Genomic DNA, 20000 nt, shown 5'->3' with positions numbered 1-20000 from the left:
AAAAAAAAAGCCAACATGATGCAGGTCAAAGACTAAAAAAGAATATTGACTAAAACTATTGACTAAAACTAGACTAAAATACTTTGGATTTTCTTCGACTAAAACTAGACTAAAATGCCAAGAGTTTTCGTCGACTAAAATGTGACTAAACAAAAAATAATTCAAGTTGACTAAATATGACTAAAAGTAAAAAGGGCATTTGACACTAGACTAAGACTAAAACTAAATTGAAAATAGCTGATGAAATTAACACTGGAGGACCTGACTCGACATCCCCCCCTCCTGGCGACCGGGCCGGTTTCGGTTAGAGACGACGTCACGTGACCATGAGTGGCTAATGTTAGCTCGCTAGCCGCTTTAGCGACTTTTGTTAGCTTTGTTAGCCACCAGCTGCTGAGGAAAAGGTTCGTTTTCATGGTGAAGGTTAGGAAAGGGTCACGGGTAGAGTTAACAAAATGTTAGCTGACGTTACAAGACGTTCACTAATACTACCTAGCGTTTGCTTTATACTACGAAAATGTGATATTTGAGCGTTGCCGTGGTTTGCAGAAATTTGAAACGCTAAAAGCCAACCAGCATCAGTCCACTTTTATTATATCTGACCCGTTAAGCTTTTTTTTCTTTCTTTATTCTCAAAGAGAATAAAGAAGAGCGTTTGAGGACATTATTATCATCCCAAGCCAGAGCTGATTTGAAAGCAAAATGATGGAAAACCTATAATAATAATAATAATAATAATAATAGCATCTCTAATAATCTAATAATCACATGCTCTGTGTGACTCGGCTGTTTCTCTGCTGAGGGGAAGTTATGAGTCAGCAAAGTATTTTCTGTGGGAAAATACATTTCTTTTTTTTTCTGTCTTTTTTTAGTTTCTCTTCCCCTTCCCAGCGGTTACGCTGTGCGCCGGGCCGGAGGGAGAAAATGTGAAACTCAAATGACTGAGCGCAGAATAAACGAGCGCACAGTAAATCATCATCATCATCATCATCATCATCATCATCATCGTGTGTTGTGGAGATAAAGAATCATGGAGCTCAGGTGTAAAGAGATGGATTGTGCTTTATTATTTTGATTTATTCACGTTGTGATGCTCTGGAGAGGCTCTGGGGCAGCTGGGTCTGACTAAAGGAGAAACCATTTACATTGCAAATCCTCTGCGTTCATGATGAACTTCAGCTGTTTTTATTCCAAACGATGCTCAGGTCTCATGCTCCGTTTCCCTTTTGGGATTCAGCGTTTTCCCCAGACCTTCGTTTCCTGGCTGAATTTGAATAAACCTGGATAACAAGGCAATCATTTTCATATAAAGCTTTTTAAGACATTGGGCCCTATCTTGCGCCAGACTCCCTAAACCCGTTATTTGCGGATTTAAGGTTGCGCAAGAGGCGTTCCCCCGTAAAAGTTGCTATCTTGTGCACCTCCCGCTATCCGCAAAACACCTCCACTACCCGCTATATTATGCATAGGTGTGTTTTGGGCGTTACGCCAGTTAAACCAATCAGTGTGCCAGGTGCCATTGCCTTTAAGGGCAGGATGCTCTATCCTAAATCCAAAATCCTAAACCCGCGATGGAGAGAGGGAGGTAGATTTTCTCAGGGCTTCTACTGAGGCTAAAGCAAGGTGGCTTTATATATATACATATATACATATATACATATAAACTTTAGTTTGTGCGCAAGATAGCAACTTTAGGGATAGCGCATGAAACACGCCCACGGACACACCTCCAGGCGCAAATGACGGAGTCAGCATAACGGATAGCGGGTAGCGGGTGGCACAAGATACCGTTTAGGGATAGCGGAAGTTCCTAAATCCGCAATTTGCGGGTAGCGGGTAGTGGCAGCGGATAGCGGGTGGCACAAGATAGGGCCCTTAGTGTTTAATTCTTAAAAAAAAAAAAAAAAAAAAAAAAAAAAAAGGCTTTTAGTCCAGTAATTTTAGGTTACTATACATATAGTAACCTTGAATTAAAAACCTTTTAATTCACTGTTATATAGTAACCTTTCAATTCAAGGTTACTGTATATATAGTAACTTTTTAATTCACTGTTTAAATGTCTCTTCTATCATTTATTCCTTATATTCCTTATTAGCGCATATCAAATCAGATCATGTGTGATATGCATGTGTAAACAGAATAATTCAAAGAACTTGTAATTGACTTTTTTTCTTGTCTTTGTGTGTGTAATCAACTTGTGAATTTTTATAGTGATATCTGAAAGTAAAATGTTGACCCCCTTTCCTCTGTGTGTTAAAAACAGTGTTTTTTGGTATTATATGGTCATATAGAGGTGATTTTCAAAACTTTCCACCAATGGGATTCCTTGGGACTTTTTTCCCCTCACTCAGGACAAACTGAGGATCCAGAATCAGTTGAGTTTGCTTCTCTTGCAGTTTGTCCTGTGGTGTTTTCATAAAGTGACTGGACTATTTGTATTGTGTTTCAGCTCTGTTGTAATGTTAAAAATTCATTTTCGTTTTCCAAACTTTGAGTGTTGAACTCTCGACCGACGTGTGTTCGTCCGTCGCCGCTCTCACACTGGAATCACAAGTTTCACAGCGACACACACACACACACACACACACACACACACACACACACACACACACACACACGGTTCGATCTGCACTGACGGCACTGCAAGAAAACCAGTGACCGCCTTGTGATGTGCGTTTTCCTCGCAGTACGGTGGCCTCGGGCGGACAAACCACCCAGGCGGCCTCTGTTTTGCCGCAGTAAAATGTAAACCCCGTGTGCTGGGACCGCAGGCGTGTGTGTGTGTGTGTGTGTGTGTGTGTGGTTCTGTGCCTCCTGAAGATCCTTGAAAGCAAAGAGATTTCTCTGCTGTTATTTTGTGATGGAGTGCTTTAATTTACTTTTTTTTTTTTTTTTTGGTTTTGGTGAAGCCACGTTCCCTCACCCTGCTTCCTCCAGTTCTACTGCTGTCAGTGCTTTACTACATTACCCAGAATGCCTTTTTAACAAACCTCAGAGAAAGGGGGTAAGACGTTGCATTCAGGTACATTTATTTTATGTGCGGAGAGAGAAATAGCAAGGAGAAATTTCACGGTTGAGAAAAAGTGAGTCACCGCTTACACGAACCTCAGCCTGTTTCATCGCCGCAGTGCACTGTGGTCTGTGGAGGCTGCAGCAGTGCATTCTGGTCTATGGAGGCTGCAGCAGTGCATTCTGGTCTGTCTTCTGCTCCTGCATGGTTGCTGGACGTTGGTGCAAAATGGCGGCTCTAGAAAGAAGGACGGGCACCAAAGCCTGACGTTCTCCACAGCAAAAAGAAAGGTGTGTGTGTGTGTGTGTGTGTGTGTGTGTGTGTGTTTGCACAATCATCATCCTCGGTGTCATATGCCAGCGCCGTGGGGAGTTCAGTGTTCTCCATGTGAAGGTTCACTCTGTTCCTCTCACCGCATGCGCAGCTTTTCCTCCCGTCATCTCATTATTTTTATCTTCATGTTAAACTGAATCATCTGTCTGCCTCTGGGCCACACTTCATCATCATCATCATCATCATCGTCATCATTATTATTATCATCAGGCCTGATCGTCTTGTGCTTCAAATCGAACTCATGAACTGAGATTTTTCCTCCAAATGATGCAAAACAACCAGAATTTACCGGATCTGTTGGGATGCGTTCGCTGCCCTCTGGTTTTCAGAAATTCCCCCTCTGGCCAGTGAGCGACTGGCATCACGTTTAACACACATTTTCATCTCAAACCTCGAGAACTAAATCCCATTTTTTTATGCCAGTGTTTAGTGCGGTGGCTCTTTTACACCTGTAATAGATTTTAGTTTCTGTTGTCATTTTTGTAGCGTTTTCATTTTATGGTGTTATTTATTATTTATTTCCATTTCAGACCAGCAAAACAGGCAATATAATTGTAATTTCCAGTGGGTGGTTAATGTAAAAAAAAAAAAAAAAAAAAAAAATGTTTAGGCTACACATATTTTCAAGTTTGTAGCAGGTGAACAGCCTCTTCACAAATTAGAAATATCGATGATGCTCCACTTTCTGAGACGCGATGTTTAACGCGACAAAACCAAAAAGGGATTTATTAGGATTAGAATCATTTCTATTGGAAGAGAAGGTTGTGCTCCTACAATCTGATTCTCAGCGGAGTGCTAAAGCCCAAAATCCAAGGGGGCAAATTGAAAAAGTGATGTGAGCCCAATGAGCAGTGAAATGGGAGTTTTTGTTTTTTTTTTGTCCTGCTTGACCTGAAGAAAAGGAAGAAAACACTCCCGCGTTCACATTCTTCGCTCTTCAGTAGAAAACATTTCGACATTTGCTTTTTGTCGTTGTGTGAAACGCCGTCCGTTGTTTGGCACTTTCAGGTTGCCATGGTTACCTATTCCATTTTTCCTAACCAGAGCGCATGAGGGCCGTTCGAGTCGGAAGCTTTTTCTTTCCGCGTCGGGATGTACGAGCTTCCGACGTGCACTTGAAGGCAGCATTAATGGTCTTTAGAGAGCCAGACAGGAGCGGTGGTTGTGCCTGTGGGCAAAGGTAGATACGGCTGCGTCCTGTTTGACGTGTGTGTGTGTGTGTGTGTGTGTGTGTGTGTGTGTGTGTGTGTGTGTGTGTGTGTGTGTGTGTCGTGCCATGGAGCCAGACAGACAGATCTCATGGGTGTGTCTTGTTCAAACACACCGGTCGTTAGTTCACATTCTTCTGTGGAAGGTGTTGGCACAGCTAATTGTGTTTCTTATGGGTGGGGTGTGTGTGTGTGTGTGTGTGTGTGTGTGTGTGAGAGAGAGAGAGAGAGAGAGAGAGAAATGGTTAACCTGCTGCAGTTGCAACAAGTCACGACTCTCCCTGCTCACCCCTCAGTAACCAGCATGTCAGCACACACCTTGAACTCACACACACACACACACACACACACACACCCTCTCCAGTGTGCAGGCTGTGTCCGTTAGCAGGCCACGTGCTGCAGGCAGCTGCTGGTCACACAGTAACAGTGTGTGTGTGTGTGTGTACGAGTTTCCATAAACCCTAAATGCGCCGTAACCCCAGCCGGCTGCCACAAATAATGACTAGATCTGCACCCAGGATAGAAGTAGAATAAAATAGAATAGAAAGGCTTCATTGTCATTGTGCAAATACAGTGAAATGATCAGAGCAATTAATAAGACAAAGCCAGAGAACAAGCACATAACCTATAAAGATTAAACTAAAATAAATACATAAATACAAGAACAAATGAAAACATAAATAAGGACATTAGCATATTCCTGATTTGCAATGGGCGCAAACTTTGGTGCCACTAATATTGAAGTCAATGGGACTGGGCTAGAAAATCACAATGAACCACTACAGCTTTACATGATGCAGATGTTTTGTTTTGTTTTGTTTTTTTAATTAACTAATGTGCATGTTACACGTCCAGCAGCCTCACACGGCATGAAGCCAAACTACAGCTAATCCACCATGTTGGCCACATTCAAATTCAAAGGAAAACTCCAGTGTTCTGGGCAAAATCGACTTTTCCTGGCTTCCCCAGACTGGGACCAGATGTTGAGACATCCAGTGGTTCAGTTCCTGTAGCATTTTGTCTTAGCTTAGCATAAAGACTTGAAGTCTATGGGAGCCGTTAGCCTGGCTCAGTCAAAGTGAAAAAAATAACCCTTACAGCAGCTCTGAAGCTGTCTCATTTACACACTGTTCTGTGTTTTCTTTTAAATTTACAAGTTAACAAGGTTAAAAACTTGCTTTTCATCATTAAAGTCTTTCCTTTCTCTCTCTTCTCTCTCTCTCTCCCTCTGTAGCTCCTCCCACTCAGTGTCTCCATGGTGAAGTGGGCGGGCTCTGATGTCAGCCCCCGCTCTCTCCGACCCTCCCGCCATGCCCACCATGGTCTCTAGGCTTCCCAAGTTTGGCTCGCGGCCAAAGTCCGCCGTGCCCACGGGCGACGCCGGCACGGGCCCGACTGCCGCCGTGAACAGCGCCACCCGGCTGACCAACGGCTTCTACCACCACCCCGGCCCCGCCGCCACCGCCGACGTCAAAGGCGGTGTGGGTGCGCCCTCCTCCTCCGTCAGGCAGAATGGTTTCATCCGCATGCCGTCTTCGTTCGCCATGAAGTGGCGGAAAGGAAATGGCGGTGCCGGGGAGGGCGGAGCAGATGGAGAGAGGGAGTGTCCGGGCAGGAAAGGCGGGAATACCGGGCAGAGTCGAGCCGGCACCCAACCCCATCAGTATTACCTCCCTCGGCAGCAGGCGTCACCTCAGCGATCTCCGTTAGCAGCTCAGCGCGAGGCCAAAAAGCCGGCTGTGTCCTCTGCAGGGAAGGGGCGTGGCTTGGGCCAGGCTGTGACATCATCACCGTCGGCGTCACCGCAGTCCAGCCCCAGAACTCTCCCTGTGTCCAAAACCGGAGGTTATGGCACCAAACCGAACCAAACCAACGGGGCGAAGCAGAACCTCAATGGCCTGGCCGGGTCCCGACCGCGGCTTGGGACCGGAAGTTCCCTCAGGGTTCCTCTGGGTCCCTCTCGTTCCGGCGGGTTGGGAGAGTCAAGGCCCGGTTCTGGTCCTGGTTCCAGGTCGGGTTCCCCGTTCAGCAACCCTCCGGCCAGCCGCTCCCACTCCAGCGACAGCCTCGGCTCCGGTCATTCCAGCAGCCTGACCGAAGGCGACCGGCTTCGTTCCCGGAGCCTCACGCAGGTGCGGCGGCTGCCCTCGCCCACGCTGACCCCTCCCACCACCTCCTCCTCCTCGCTCCCTCGCTCCTCTGCCCTTAATCCGACCTCCACCTACTCCTCCGCCGCCACCCGCTCGTACTCCTCCAACAGGGCCGCTGAGCGAGGATTCAAAGAGCCGTCACCTTCCTCGGCGCCATCCAAAGCCCCGCCGGCCAAATCCCCCCTCACCAGGCAGGGAGGCGTCGGCGGAGGTGGCGGTGGCGGTGGCGGTGGCGGTTTTGGTTTCGGTGGGGTCAAAGTTCAAAGTTCTGCCGCTCTGGGCAGGTCGGCGGCGGGCGACCCCTCCCACCTGCCTCCCTCTGCGCTGAAGAAGCCCCTCCTCCCCGGCCTCGGCGCCTCCCCCAAGCCCAGCGGCATCAGCTACAAACTGTCCCGCCCGTCGCTCATCAAGCAGCCCCGCCCCCTCCGGGTGACCCCGGTCACGACATCAGGAAGTCGCCCGGACGTGACCCAGGCCCTGACAGGAGGGAGGAACTCGGTGGAGACGCCGTCCACCGCGGAAAACAGCCCAGGTACACAAAGACCAAAGAGCTCTGGTTTGAGATGGTTGATGTTTCTGAGATGCAGAAAATGACACAACAAAGTAATATCTCGTATTTTTTCTCTCATTACATCTCATCTCAGTTTTAACCACGTTCTCTCAAAATGAGTTGTTTTATTATTGCATCTCGTGTCATCTCATCTCTTTGTTGGCCTCTCGTCTTTTCCCATCTCTTGTCATGTCCTTTCATCTCATCTGCTCTCATCTTCTCTGATCTTGTATTTATTGTCTTTTCTTTTGTCATTTTCTCGTATTATCTTTCATCACAGCTTTTCTCATGTCATCTCATCATCAGTTTTTTTTTTTGGACTTTTATCTTTTCCCATCTCTTGTCATGTCCTTTCATCTCAACTTCTCTCAACTCATCCACTCTAATCTCTTCTCATCTCATGTTTCATCATCTTGTTTCATCTTTTCTCATTTCATCTCATGTCATTTCATCTTTTTTATCTTTTTGTCTCATCTCTCATCACATCTTTTGTCATCTCATCTATTTTCTGTCCTCACATCTTTGGCCATCTCTTGTCATGTTCTTTCACCTCATCTGCTCTCATCTCAGATTTTTTTTTTTTACTTCATCGTGTTTTTTATGTCATTTCTCTTGTCATTATCTCATTATCTGTCATATTTTTTCTCATGTCATCTCATCATCTCATCTTTTTTTTGGCCTCTCATCTTTTCCCATTTCTTGTCATGTACTTTCATCATCTTGTTTAAACTTCTCTTCTGTTGTCCTCATCTCATCTTTTGTCATCTCATTTCATCTCATCATCTTTTTCATGTTTCTACTCAAATTATCTCTCATCACAACTTTTGTCATCTCATATTTTTGTCTCATCTCATCTTCTTTCATCTCGTCTGCTCCCATCTTTTCTCTTCTCATCTTTTTAATCTCTTTTTGTCTCATATTGTTTCTCATCACATCTTTTCTTGTCCTATCTCACGTCATCTCATCTATTTTTTGCTTCTCATCTTTTCCCATCTCTTGTTAGGTCCTTTCATGTCATCCGCTTTCATTTTTTCTCTTCTTATTTCATCGCATCTTTTCATATTTTCCTGTTTCATCTCTCATCTCATGTTTTCTCACCTCATCTTTTCTTATCTTTTTAATCTTATTTTGTCTCATCTCTCATCTCACCTCACATTTTATCATCTTGTTTAATCTTTTCCCTTGTTGATTTGTCTCATCTCATCTCATCATCCTTTTTTTCATCTCTTTCTGTCTCATATTGTCTCTCATCTCGTCTGATCTCTTGTTTCAGACATCACCCCAGAGGCTCCAGAGACCGAGGGGCTGTCAGCGGAGCCGATATCCCACGGTGAGGTGTCGATCGTGGGGGAAACCCTGGAGGACATGTCCCTGTCCTCCACCTCGTCTCTGGAGAGGAACGACACCAGTCAGGAGTACATGGACGACTTCGACAACCTCGGTAAGAAAGACCCTAAAACACACACACACACACACACACACACACACACACACACACGACTGTTCGGTATGAGCACAGAAAGTAGGTTGGTGTGTGTGTGTCAACATGAGACCATGATAATAATTTTTTTAATGCAGTGTGTGAGGGGAATTTTTGAGAACAGCTGCCCTGTCTTCACCATGTGAATTTAAATTACATTTTTAATTTTTAATTTGTAATTGAGCGACATGGAAATGAATTCAGTTTGTCTGTGTTTTTGGGACTGGAGTCCTTAAAACTTGGCACCAGAAATAGCAACAAGGCACTGAGGATGAACATGAAGATGATAAATTAAATTAATTGCTCTGCTCATTTCTGTCTGTTTTTTTTTTTTTTTTTAAAGTTCAGGCTTGATGACTGGAAAGTGATGATTGTCTTTTCTCTAACAGGAAACGGAGGGGTGGGATTACTGCTGCTCTCCTCCGGTGACAATCCAGACGTCTCAGGGCTAGACCAACCACGCGGCAGGTTCGCCGACGACAAAGTGGCCGTTAACGGCGTTACCAAGGCGACGGAGCTGTGCAGCTTCCTGGAGGAGAGTCTGGACTGGGCCGGCATGAGACTGAGCGGTGAGTTTTTAGACAATCAGCCTGTCGGGGGTCTGGAAAAGTCTGGAAAATTCAAGTTTAAGTTTCAGGTTTATATATGATAAATGAAATGAATCTCTCTCTCTCTCTCCAGGTGAGCGAGGGGAGCATCTGTCCAGACTGTCCCGTCACAGGAGGTCCAGTCAGCCAGACTACCACGACCAGGTACACTCACACTCCAGATCTATATAGATACAGATTCATATAGATATATAGATATACAGGCAGAGAGCTAGACAGATGCATAGATTGACTGACTGATTGATTGTTGGACAGATAGATGGATAATTATGACGGATTCATTGTTTTAGTCATTTATCATGTAAAAAGTCTGATTCCATCTGCACGGAGATGCTCAGATTGTCTTCCTCTTCATATTTCATCATATCTTTGTAAAATTAATAATTTGTGGTTTTTGGCTGCTGGTCAGACGGAGGGAGACATCACTCTGGGCTCTCATCACGTCCCGTCACTTTGGGTCACATTTTCTCCCGTCATACGCCAAATAACTCACCAATTAATCAGAAATATAACCAACAGATTACTACATAATGAAAAAAATTACCTGCACCCTCATAAGAAATATGATTTTTGAAGTGTAATTTTTGCTAAGAGTAAGTTTTACTTGTGTCCCTTGGTAGAAATCCTTTTGTTTGCAAGTAGAAACAAAGTCTCTGCTGTTTTGAATTTTTTCTGTTATATGATTTTTTTTTTTGTGCGCAGGTTTTTTTTTTTTTTGTCTGGCCTTGTTTTATTTATTGCGTGTGTGTGTGTGTGTGTGTGTGTGTGTGTGTGTGTGTGTATCAGGGCGGCTCCTCTCTGGACCTCTCCCCCTCAGACAGCTGCGGCTCGGGGGGAACCTACATGTGGGACGAGGAGGGGCTGGAGCCTCTAGGGGGCGCCGCCACCACCACCACCTCCAACAACAACACCATCAGCCACCGCAGAGGGAGCTACGACTCCGACCTCAACAGCATCGTAAGGCCTGTGTGTGTGTGTGTGTGTGTGTGTGTGTGTTACAAAGCAGCGTCTATAACACACTGCTGATAATAATATAATATAATACTGATCGTAATGGTACAAGATTTAGAGTGAAATAGTAAATGGACAGTAAATAAATAACAAACATGTAATACCTGATACATTCATTATTAAATCATTAATGAAATCAATAATAAATGAATATCTAATTAAAGTGAGTGCCGCAGTGCATTGTGGTCCAGCTGCCAGCACTTACAGCATTACTCAAGTACAGCACCACAAAAAACATTTAGTTTTCCTTAAAAAGCTTATGAGGAGTCGCAGCTGCAGTCTGGATGCTGACCGTTAGAAAACACACACACACACACACACACACGGTGCATGAGCTCATGAGAACACAGAGTGACTCGTTAACCGGATTAACGGGTTAATTGGTTAATCTGTTAATTGTAACGGCATCGCAGAGCCGTTTGCTGTTATTAAAATCACATTGTTACGCTCTCTAACTGTTTTTGCTTTGGCAGCGGAAACGTTTGTATCTCATGCCAATAAAACACCAACGAATTAGAGAGAGAGAGAGAGAGAGAGAGAGAGAGAGAGAGAGAGGGAGAGAGAGGGAGAGAGAGGGTGTGTGAGTGTTTAATATTCCAGCAGCAGAGGCTCTGACCCAGATCAGACCAGTTTTTGGACTCTTTCCTGCTCCAGTTTCCCCCTGATCTCCTGATGTCTGGGTGCAATACACCCCCCACAACACACACACACACACACACACACACACACACACACACACACACGTCAAACTGGGTCACTGCTGCGCTACAGGACGGCCGGTGCGTGTTTTATTCAACACTAAAGACGACAACACCGGCGCTCAGTCTCTTTGTCTCCGGCTCCCTTTAAAAACAAACCAGGGCCTCAGTGAGCAACAAACAAACAAACAAACAAACAAACAAACAAAAATAAAACAATGTATAGACTCATACAAACTAATCCTCTCCGTCATGACTTGTGAGCCACGAGCAGTGTGTGTCGGTGAATTTAGAAACCGCCACAACGACCGATCAGACCCAGAATCAGACTTAGTGAAGAAAACAGGACCCGTGACTCGTGACCCCCCCGGGGGCCCCGACCCGCGGGTTGGGAACCACCTGCCTAGAAGGTGACTAACAGGCAAAACAACACAAAGCTATGACAGAAATGTAATGTAACGTCAGAGCGGCTGCTTTGCACTCGGAATTTTTTTTTTTTTTTGTGCTTGTTTTCAAAATAAGAGCGTGGATTGACCAGAAAAGCTCCAGTTTCCACGCCGCAGCCTCCGTGTCGCTCGGTTTGGAGGTTTCTACATCACTTCGTCAGATTTTCCAGAAAAGCGGCACGTCAATGCAGTTCAGCTGTTCAGGATCTGGCTCGTCAGCGGCGCGTGTCGAACGTTCCCAGCGACACGTGAACGCAGCACAATGGTTCTGACCACAAACAGAAAATCTCCATATGGCAGAAATCCCAGATCCACATCAGCACCCGAACTCTGATCGACTGATCCGGGAGGGAGCCGGGGCCGAGCTCAGCCAAATCCACAGACTGACAGATACACATGTCCCGAAGAGAGAAAAAGAAGAAAAAAAGAAAGAAAAAAGAAAGAAGAAAAGAAAAGTAAAGAAAACTCTGGCAGGTGTTTGAGTTCACCGAAACGTTGAAATGTATGTGTAATAAAATGTAATACATTTACTTGAGAGGAAAAAAAAATCACATCTGTCCCATTTTTCTGAATTAACAACATCATCATTTAAATTCTGAGAAAAGTTTTTATGGGAGAAAAAAATCTGCTGCTTTTGTAAATTAATGGGATAATTATCTCTGGGTTGTGAGAAAACTTATAACAGGGAAGAAAAATACAGTTAATGTGAGATTTAATGAGATAACTGCCTCTGAGTTCTCTGAGATAATTGTCTCATTAAATCAGAAAAACACGGCAGTTTCTGAATTTCTTTTTTCTTAAGTTGAAGACGTCACACTTCCACAGACGGGTGGTGCATCCAGACTAATGACAAATTAGCAATCTGTGGGTTTAATCCTCAGATTGAGTCACCATGTGGAGAATCAGGATGGAAATCACAACTCAATCTCTGACCGCACCATAATCATCATCATCATCATCATCATCATCATCATCATCATCATCATCCTCACTGTGACCTCAGGTTTGCATCAGACCGCATCAGTCTGAGTGAAATCCTCTGGCGCCCTCGTCTGGCCTCTTTGTGAATTACACCCAGCAGCCTGTTAAATACAACATGTCTCTAAGGGGAATTTTTAATGGAATATTACTGTTGTTTAGGAATTTGTGCACTGCAAAAAAAATTCAGTCTTCACTGTTGAAATCTTGTTTTTGTTCAAACAAGGTAAAAAAAAAAAAAAAAAAGCAATATAAATCATCCAGTGGGATTAGATAATCTGCCTTGTTTTTCCAGTGCAGTTTCACTTGTTTCAGTATAGATGTGTTGAAACGAGGCAGATCAGCTGTGAGGATCAAGGAAACGAAGCTCGATTCAAGAAAATCCTGGAAACAAGTTGACCACCGTTGGAAACAAGTGGGGTTGCATCCGATCCACTTCTTTTCAACGGCAGTGATTCACAGAAAAACGTCCACCGCTCTGACCGGCTGTGTTCATTTGAACGGGAAGGTCTCTGGTCTCTCTGCAGCAGTTCTGCACAAAGTCACGATGAAACGGCATTCCTTCCTTTCCAAAAGCATCCAAATGCATTTTCAATTCATCTTTAATTTGCACGACGCTCATGAAGACGTCACACGGCGCGAGGTTTCGGCGAGGATGAGGTGAAAATATTGATGTGGCTCCCGTTTCGTTTGGTGCGCGGCTCGGCTCGGCCTCCTCTTGGCGCTGCAGCACATGTGTGGCATGAATGTTTAATCTCAGCGGAAGCACTCAAACTTCTGGCTCGCTGTCGGTTCTGGAAATCCGGAGTGACACCGCCGCCGCCCCGCGGGAAAACAGAGACCCTGAGAGCGCAGAGAGGTTTTTGACGCCATTTATTCATTCGAGAGCGAGCGTAGAAGACACACACACACACACGCACACACACATTTCGCAGTGGATTATTGGACGCTGACGACTGATTTTGAAAGCACGGCGGCGAGCGAGAGAAGTCAAAAGTTGAGCTGGAGTCGAGTTTAATGCACATTTCATTTGTCTGGAGGGAGGGAGGACAAACTGATGAACAGCTGTTTGTTTGCTGCTCATGAAACATGAAGCATTTCTGCCACAACTTCATCTGTCTCACCGCAGAGAGACGAGGCAAACACTGCAAACAAAAGAATAACTTAAAGTCTCATCTTCAGGGTTCAAATCCTGTTTGTTTGTTTTTTTTCAAACAAGGTCATAAATCCAGCAGTGGCGATGAGATAATCCCACTTGTTTCCAGAATTTTCTAAATATAATTGTCATTTTCTTGATCCTCGTGGCTGATCTGCCTCATCCTGCCTCGTTTCTACATATTTATACTTAAAAACCTCCTGAAGCTGCTTTGGAAACCAAGTGGAAATGTGTTCTTGTCCCTTGGTTTGAAGAAAAGGAAGGATTTCAGGCCGGCAGAAGATTAAATTAGACCGAGTCTTCGCTGTGATGTCGCTCCAAACGTCCAGAATCACCGTGACGAAAAGTCAGATTTCCAACCGGGTCTCATCAGTTTGCATATCGACAACACGACTTTGACGCTTTACACTGAAAATCCATGCAGTGCAAACTCAGAAGTCCAGTTTTACACGCAGGTGATAACGCCGATGTGTCGCTTTTGAGGATTAAAGTCACTGAAGTGTGTTGAGAAGTATCCCAGAATGCATTTTTCACACCGACGGGCGCAAAATCAGGACTTCAAACCGGACTCAAAGCTGCTGTACTTTTTTGTTCTGACGCTGTTAATGTGCCACTTTAATTAAAAAAATTCCAGGTGACACAGCAGCCAGGTAGATCACCAACATGAGATCACTTTATCCAAGTAACGACTCTCAAGCTCGCCACGGTGCAAAACCAACACACTTCCTCTTGTTTACAAAATAAAAGCTTTAGTCACTAATAACTCCTTGAATACATTATAATCCAGAGCGGTGCTTTTATTTTGAAGGCGTGATGTGTGACTGGCCACAGTGACTTTCTCTGTAGTGTCACTGAGTCTCTGCTGTCAGTGTCTTAATGTGATGAGCAGCTTCACTTCACAGCATCACAGCGCTGAGACAGCGGTGAGGTCGGTGTCACAACCGCCCAACATCGCACAGTCTAAAGTGTCGCAATGCATTCTGGGAAGTTGAGTTCAACCAGTAAGCTCACGATGCCGACACTGAAAATCTTGCGGATCTGGTTTACATCCACGTGTCGCATCTACCAGGCTCAGGTTTGGGAAGAAGGTTGAGGTTGAGGTGATGGAACGATGGCCAGCAAGCCGGCGTTCAAAACAAACACTAACATTACAGTTTTTTTCAGTCGCTTTACCTCCTCTGTCAACTCAGAAACCCTGGTATCAAAACAGATAATCCATCGGCCTAATGAGAGGCGCTCTTCCCAAAATAACACGTTTTGTTTGCAAAAGGCTCTTACCATGACAAAACATTTCAAACATGCAGCAAAAGCACATTTTGTCACCGCCCAACACAACTAACCCACTCACTCACTTCATACTCAACACCAAAATGCAACTCACCCTTTTCAGTCTGAGCAGGTCCAACTTTACTTTCCCCTGTGTGCATTACAGTCATATTTTTTGACAATTTACATCGTTACGTATTGGGCCAAACAAAAAAATACTCGGTTCCTTGTCATTTAAGGGCATGAATAAGTAGGGAATTTATTTTATTTTATTTTTTATTTTATTTGGCATTTTAAGGATGGGCAGGGGGGATTTATTTTATTTTATTTTTTATTTTATTTGGCATTTTAAGGATGGGCAGGGGGGATTTATTTTATTTTATTTTTTATTTTATTTAGCATTTTAAGGATGGGCAGGGGGGATTTATTTTATTTTATTTATTCATTGGAAGGATGGGTAGGTAGGGATTTTATTTTATTTTATTCTTTTTTTTTATTTTCTGAAGCGATGCATGGGTTGATTTTTAAATATAATTAATTCAATATTTGCATAAGGTACCACCTTTTTAACGGATGGAGCAGCGTTATTACTAGCAGAGGGAGGGGTCTCTGGCTCGCATTGCAGCGCTGGGTACCTGAAGTTGAATACACCCATCACACCCACCACCATAGAGCCAAGCTCCACGGTGGCGCTTGCAAATCAACAATGGCACTGTTTCACCTCTTTCACTACATCTGCAAAGGTTTTCTCTTGTAGTCGGATTATTTTCACTGGTGGTTTGCGAGGACAAATCACACACACACACACACACACACACACACACCGTGCGGAAGTCCATTTCTTCCAGCCGGTGCTGTCGGTGGTGTGTGATTCCATCAAGTTGTTTTCCGAAGTTACACGAGAACATCACAAATAAGGTGAGTGCAACATACATCAAAATAAAAGCCCTGCTTAACTTTTGACCAATGCCAACAAGGTCACACTCGGTCGCATAGTGCCTTTATTTTATTTTTTTTATTTTATTTTTACACAGAGGCCAATAAAATAATCTGACTCGGGGGTTAAATGGGACACTCGGTCGGGAACCGGAACCCAGAATTTTTTTTTGTCTGGCCTTGGGTCATTCCATGTCATTTCAACAAATTTTCAGGACATCCCACGCACTTGGGTCGCAAAAAATTCTGAATTTTTCACCAGTTGTTCCTTATTTATCCAACAGGCACACTGTCAAGTTTTAGTTTAGAGACTTTTTGAGATACGGCCAATTTAGTGAGGGGGGTATGTGTCGATTTTGCTCAATATCTCAGGAACTACACCACATAGGAAACTGAAATTTGGTACGCTAATACACCTCCACCTACTCTCTCAGAATATACAAAAACATCTGTCATGCATCATAACTGGTAGGCATGCCAGCCCCTCAAAAATGAAAAAAAAAAAAAATACTCAGGTTTTGGAACACATTTGCAACAGAAAACGTCTGCTGTGGTTTGGAGGTGAAGATGACGACAACGTGGATCCCAGTTTCATGATACTGGAAAAAACGATTGGGAAAAAAAAAACACAAACACCAGCCTCAGTTGAAGGGGGAGTCGAATCCGGGACGCCGACGGGGAAGCTGATTTGTTCGAGCCGACCCGCCTGCCTCCTAACTCGGACTCTCCGGGTCTTTTTCGTTTTTTGATGTTACCTGATCGGTGCTTTAACCTGCACACGACGTGGACTTTAGCGCACACACCGCACGTCATTTCAAAGTGTGAAAGCCGTGTTGTCGGGATGCGGAGCGAAGAGGCCGCCCGTCTGCTGCAGAATCCAAAGAGCTTCCAGCAGAGATGAAATTTTCATGTCGCACATGCTGATGCACAAACAGGCAACAGACTCGTGAGAGCGTGTGGCGTTCCTGACTTCTCCAGAACCAAAAACAGCTCTGAACTTTCCCTCGTGCTGGGAGCGATGAGCGGGCGCGGCGGGAAGGCCGCGGCGTCCTCGGCCGTGTTGTTTCCCCGCCACATTAATATTCATCCCGCTCGCTCGTCCTGGCGGCACGCAGGGCGCAGCGGCGACGGCCACGCTCCGCTACCCCACATCTGCCCACGCTCATGAATATTAATGCCTCGCTCAGACAAATAGTGATGATTTGAGCAGACGTGCTGCGTCGGCGCTTTTTGCAGCCGAGAGTTGAGGATTTAATGGGGGCGAGTTTGCTCTTGTTCCAGCGGTGGTGGATGCTGCACACCCGATGCTTCCCTCTCATTACATGAAATCTGTTCAACCCGACTCTTATTTTATCAGACCGCAGAGGCTCTGACCTTTGGCTTTGTTACTGCCGGTTATTTGTAATCCTGAACACGAGAAATTGAAGCTTATTCTGCTGTAAAGTGCAGCGCTCAATAAGAACAGCAGCCAAATCCCCTGAAATGTACAGTTTGTTGAGACCTAGGAGACGTTTCAGCTCGTGTTCCCGTCAACGAGGCAGAACTTTAACTTGTTTTAACTTTTTTCCACACCCTTTTTGTCCGTTTTCAACATTTTTTTTCCCGCTCCACACACCTGAACCAAACAGTTAATCTGAATCTAACAAACCTGGACTTCTGTTGAAATCTTAAATTTAAAACGGATGAGTTTTGCTGCTGACGGTCTGTCGATTTTTGGGGAAAATGGCCCGTTGATCAGCTTGTTGTTGGAGGACTCATCACGTTCAGCTTTAGTCAGTCCTGATGGTTCATACTTCTGTTTAAATTGTTCATATTTCTTTTGTTTTATATCCCTTGTTTATAGTGTTTATATTGCTTACTGCTATTTATCATCTGTATATACTGTATATCTCTACTAAATTTGCACATTGACCTACATCTATGCACATTTTATACACCTATGCACACGGTTTTTTTGCACATTGCTCTTTGCACACTGTTGTACCTACATCTCTAGTGTGCTGTAGTTAGATCTTAATCTTTATTTTTTATTTATTTAATCTGTAATCTGTGGATACTGCTGAAAAACTGCGAATTTCCTTCGGGATGAATAAAGTATCTATCTATCTCTCTCTCTCGATTACAAAAATCCACGGAAAAGCAAAGCTGCAGTTTGCCTCCAGAATGGCAGACACAGTAAATAATAATAAATAAAATTAATTGTATAATGCTAATGTCCCACTTTATCCAGAAAGCCCATTGTAGTCAAGTAAAAATTTGTTGGCTGGTTTGATCCTAATCCATGTGTTATTTGTTTCACAGTCCTCTACTGAGCTGGAAAATCTGGTAGATTATGAGCCGGCGGGTGAAGTCGCTGTTTTGTTTACGTGAAATCCCTGCAACTTCAGCTGTCAATCAAACAAAGGATGTGGAGCAAGCATTGAAGCTCGATCAGAAAACGCTCCAGAGGGTTGGAGGGCTTGTTGCCGCTAACCCAAACCTGCCGGGTGGGATTAAGTCTGGGATTAAGTCCATTCAGTGGTGTAGCAGTGATAGCAGTTGAATCGGGCGATATTATATTTGTATTTGCACGTTTCCAAAAACCTGTTGCTGTCCAAGTCTTTAGCAATTTGAATGAATGAATGAATGAAGGCTTTATTTTGAACATGTGAAAAATAAAACAAACAATACAGATCAGTCGAAACAACAGAACATGTCCACAAAGGAGTAGAAAGAAGCATATGCTCATTTAAATTCTACCCCTTCTCCACTACTCGGTAACTACTGTATCAGTTTACTTCCATACGATTTATCCAATTTACAATTTTTTTTTTAAAACCATATACCCATATCCTCATAAACAACATGTTATCATATGATCATTTGTGCATTTTTACCCAGACTAAGAATAAATGTTTAAAAGCCGGTACGTTTCCGGGCTTTTATTTTGTGAACGCATCTCTGCCCCAGCCCGGCAAACTGTCGGCCGGCCGGTTGGTTCACAACACAGAGGCGACCGTAAACCGTCACAAACTGCAGTAAAAAAAAAACACCAAAACCCAGGGAACGCTCCTACAACCTGAATATTATGTTAATCGGAAAACGCTACATTCAGAACAAGGCCTGCTTCGGAATATCCAAACGGAATACGCTGTTTACACGACCCAAATTAGGATTATTAGAATGAGATTAGTGTGCAGCATAGGCCTTGCCACCCCAATTTGCCACCCCAATGTCAGACAATTTATTTATTTATTTATTTTTTAATTGTGGCTGTTCGGAAACTCGCTGTTACGAGACTCAAATGTCCGAGTGCAAGTAAATGCAGCAAAAGATGACACTCCCACTATTTAAGGGGTTGATAAATAAATAGGTAGGTATGTAGGTAGATACTTTATTCATCCCGCAGGAAATTCACATTTTCTTCAGCAGTATCCACAGATTACAAATTAAGTACATGAAAAAAAATAGAAATAAAGAATAAGATGTAAGTATAACAGAATAAGATCTGAGTACAACAGAATAACCTAAGTACAACCCAGTGTGCAAAAAGCAATGTGCAACAAAATAAATAAATAAATAAATAAATAAATAAATAAATGTTTCTATTCTGGTTTTCTATTCAATGCTTTACTCATGTTTTTGAGTTAAAATATCCTCATTTGGGGGTTTTTCCAAGCAAATATTGATATATGTGATGGTTTGGTATTAAATCAGTATATATATTTCTGCCACCCCTTAGAGTCTCCATGCCACCCTCTGGCCACCCGGTGAATATTTGTCTAGATCCGCCCCTGGTGTGCTCCTGCTCACCTTTGTTGGTGCACCTGGACGAGGTGACACGGAGTCAAAGTGTATTTTCTCTCTGTCTCTTTAAAACTCGGATCATCAGGCTGAGTGAAGCTGCTCGTGTAAAAAAAAACGATTAACGAGCTCTGCGTCTCAACGAGTTCGGGGCCTTAACGAGCTGCGGGGCTTAACGAGCCCCGGGCCGCTGCGCCGTGTTTACTCTCTGTGATTCATCACGGCTGATTGTTTGTTCATTTGTTTACTTTGTTTCTTTTGTTTTTCAGCGTTTTGTAACTTTTTTTTAAAAAAATCAAGAACATGGCAACAAAAAAAACAAAAAAACAAAACAAAGACACATCAGTTATTAATACTGCAGAATTAACAATTTACCAGCAGGGGTCA

The 20000-nt window shown here is 43.9% G+C and overlaps 1 protein-coding gene across 1 annotated transcript in view; it reads left to right on the top strand.

The window, feature by feature from the left end:
- Positions 1 to 11462, top strand: part of LOC115378259 (serine-rich coiled-coil domain-containing protein 2-like) — a 22112-nt gene extending 10650 nt beyond the window's left edge. Inside the window, exons 3-8 of the mRNA XM_030078449.1 lie at positions 5786 to 7233; positions 8525 to 8692; positions 9121 to 9300; positions 9413 to 9483; positions 10126 to 10301; positions 11342 to 11462. Coding sequence (XP_029934309.1) covers positions 5829 to 7233; positions 8525 to 8692; positions 9121 to 9300; positions 9413 to 9483; positions 10126 to 10301; positions 11342 to 11462 — 2121 coding nt within the window. The 5' untranslated portion in view covers positions 5786 to 5828. The remainder of the gene's footprint in view (positions 1 to 5785; positions 7234 to 8524; positions 8693 to 9120; positions 9301 to 9412; positions 9484 to 10125; positions 10302 to 11341) is intronic.
- The last annotated feature ends 8538 nt before the right edge of the window (positions 11463 to 20000 follow it).

Source organism: Myripristis murdjan, chromosome 19 (genome assembly GCF_902150065.1).
Source record: "Myripristis murdjan chromosome 19, fMyrMur1.1, whole genome shotgun sequence".
Lineage (NCBI taxonomy): Eukaryota > Metazoa > Chordata > Actinopteri > Holocentriformes > Holocentridae > Myripristis > Myripristis murdjan.
This window is presented reverse-complemented; position numbering and strand designations above follow the sequence as displayed.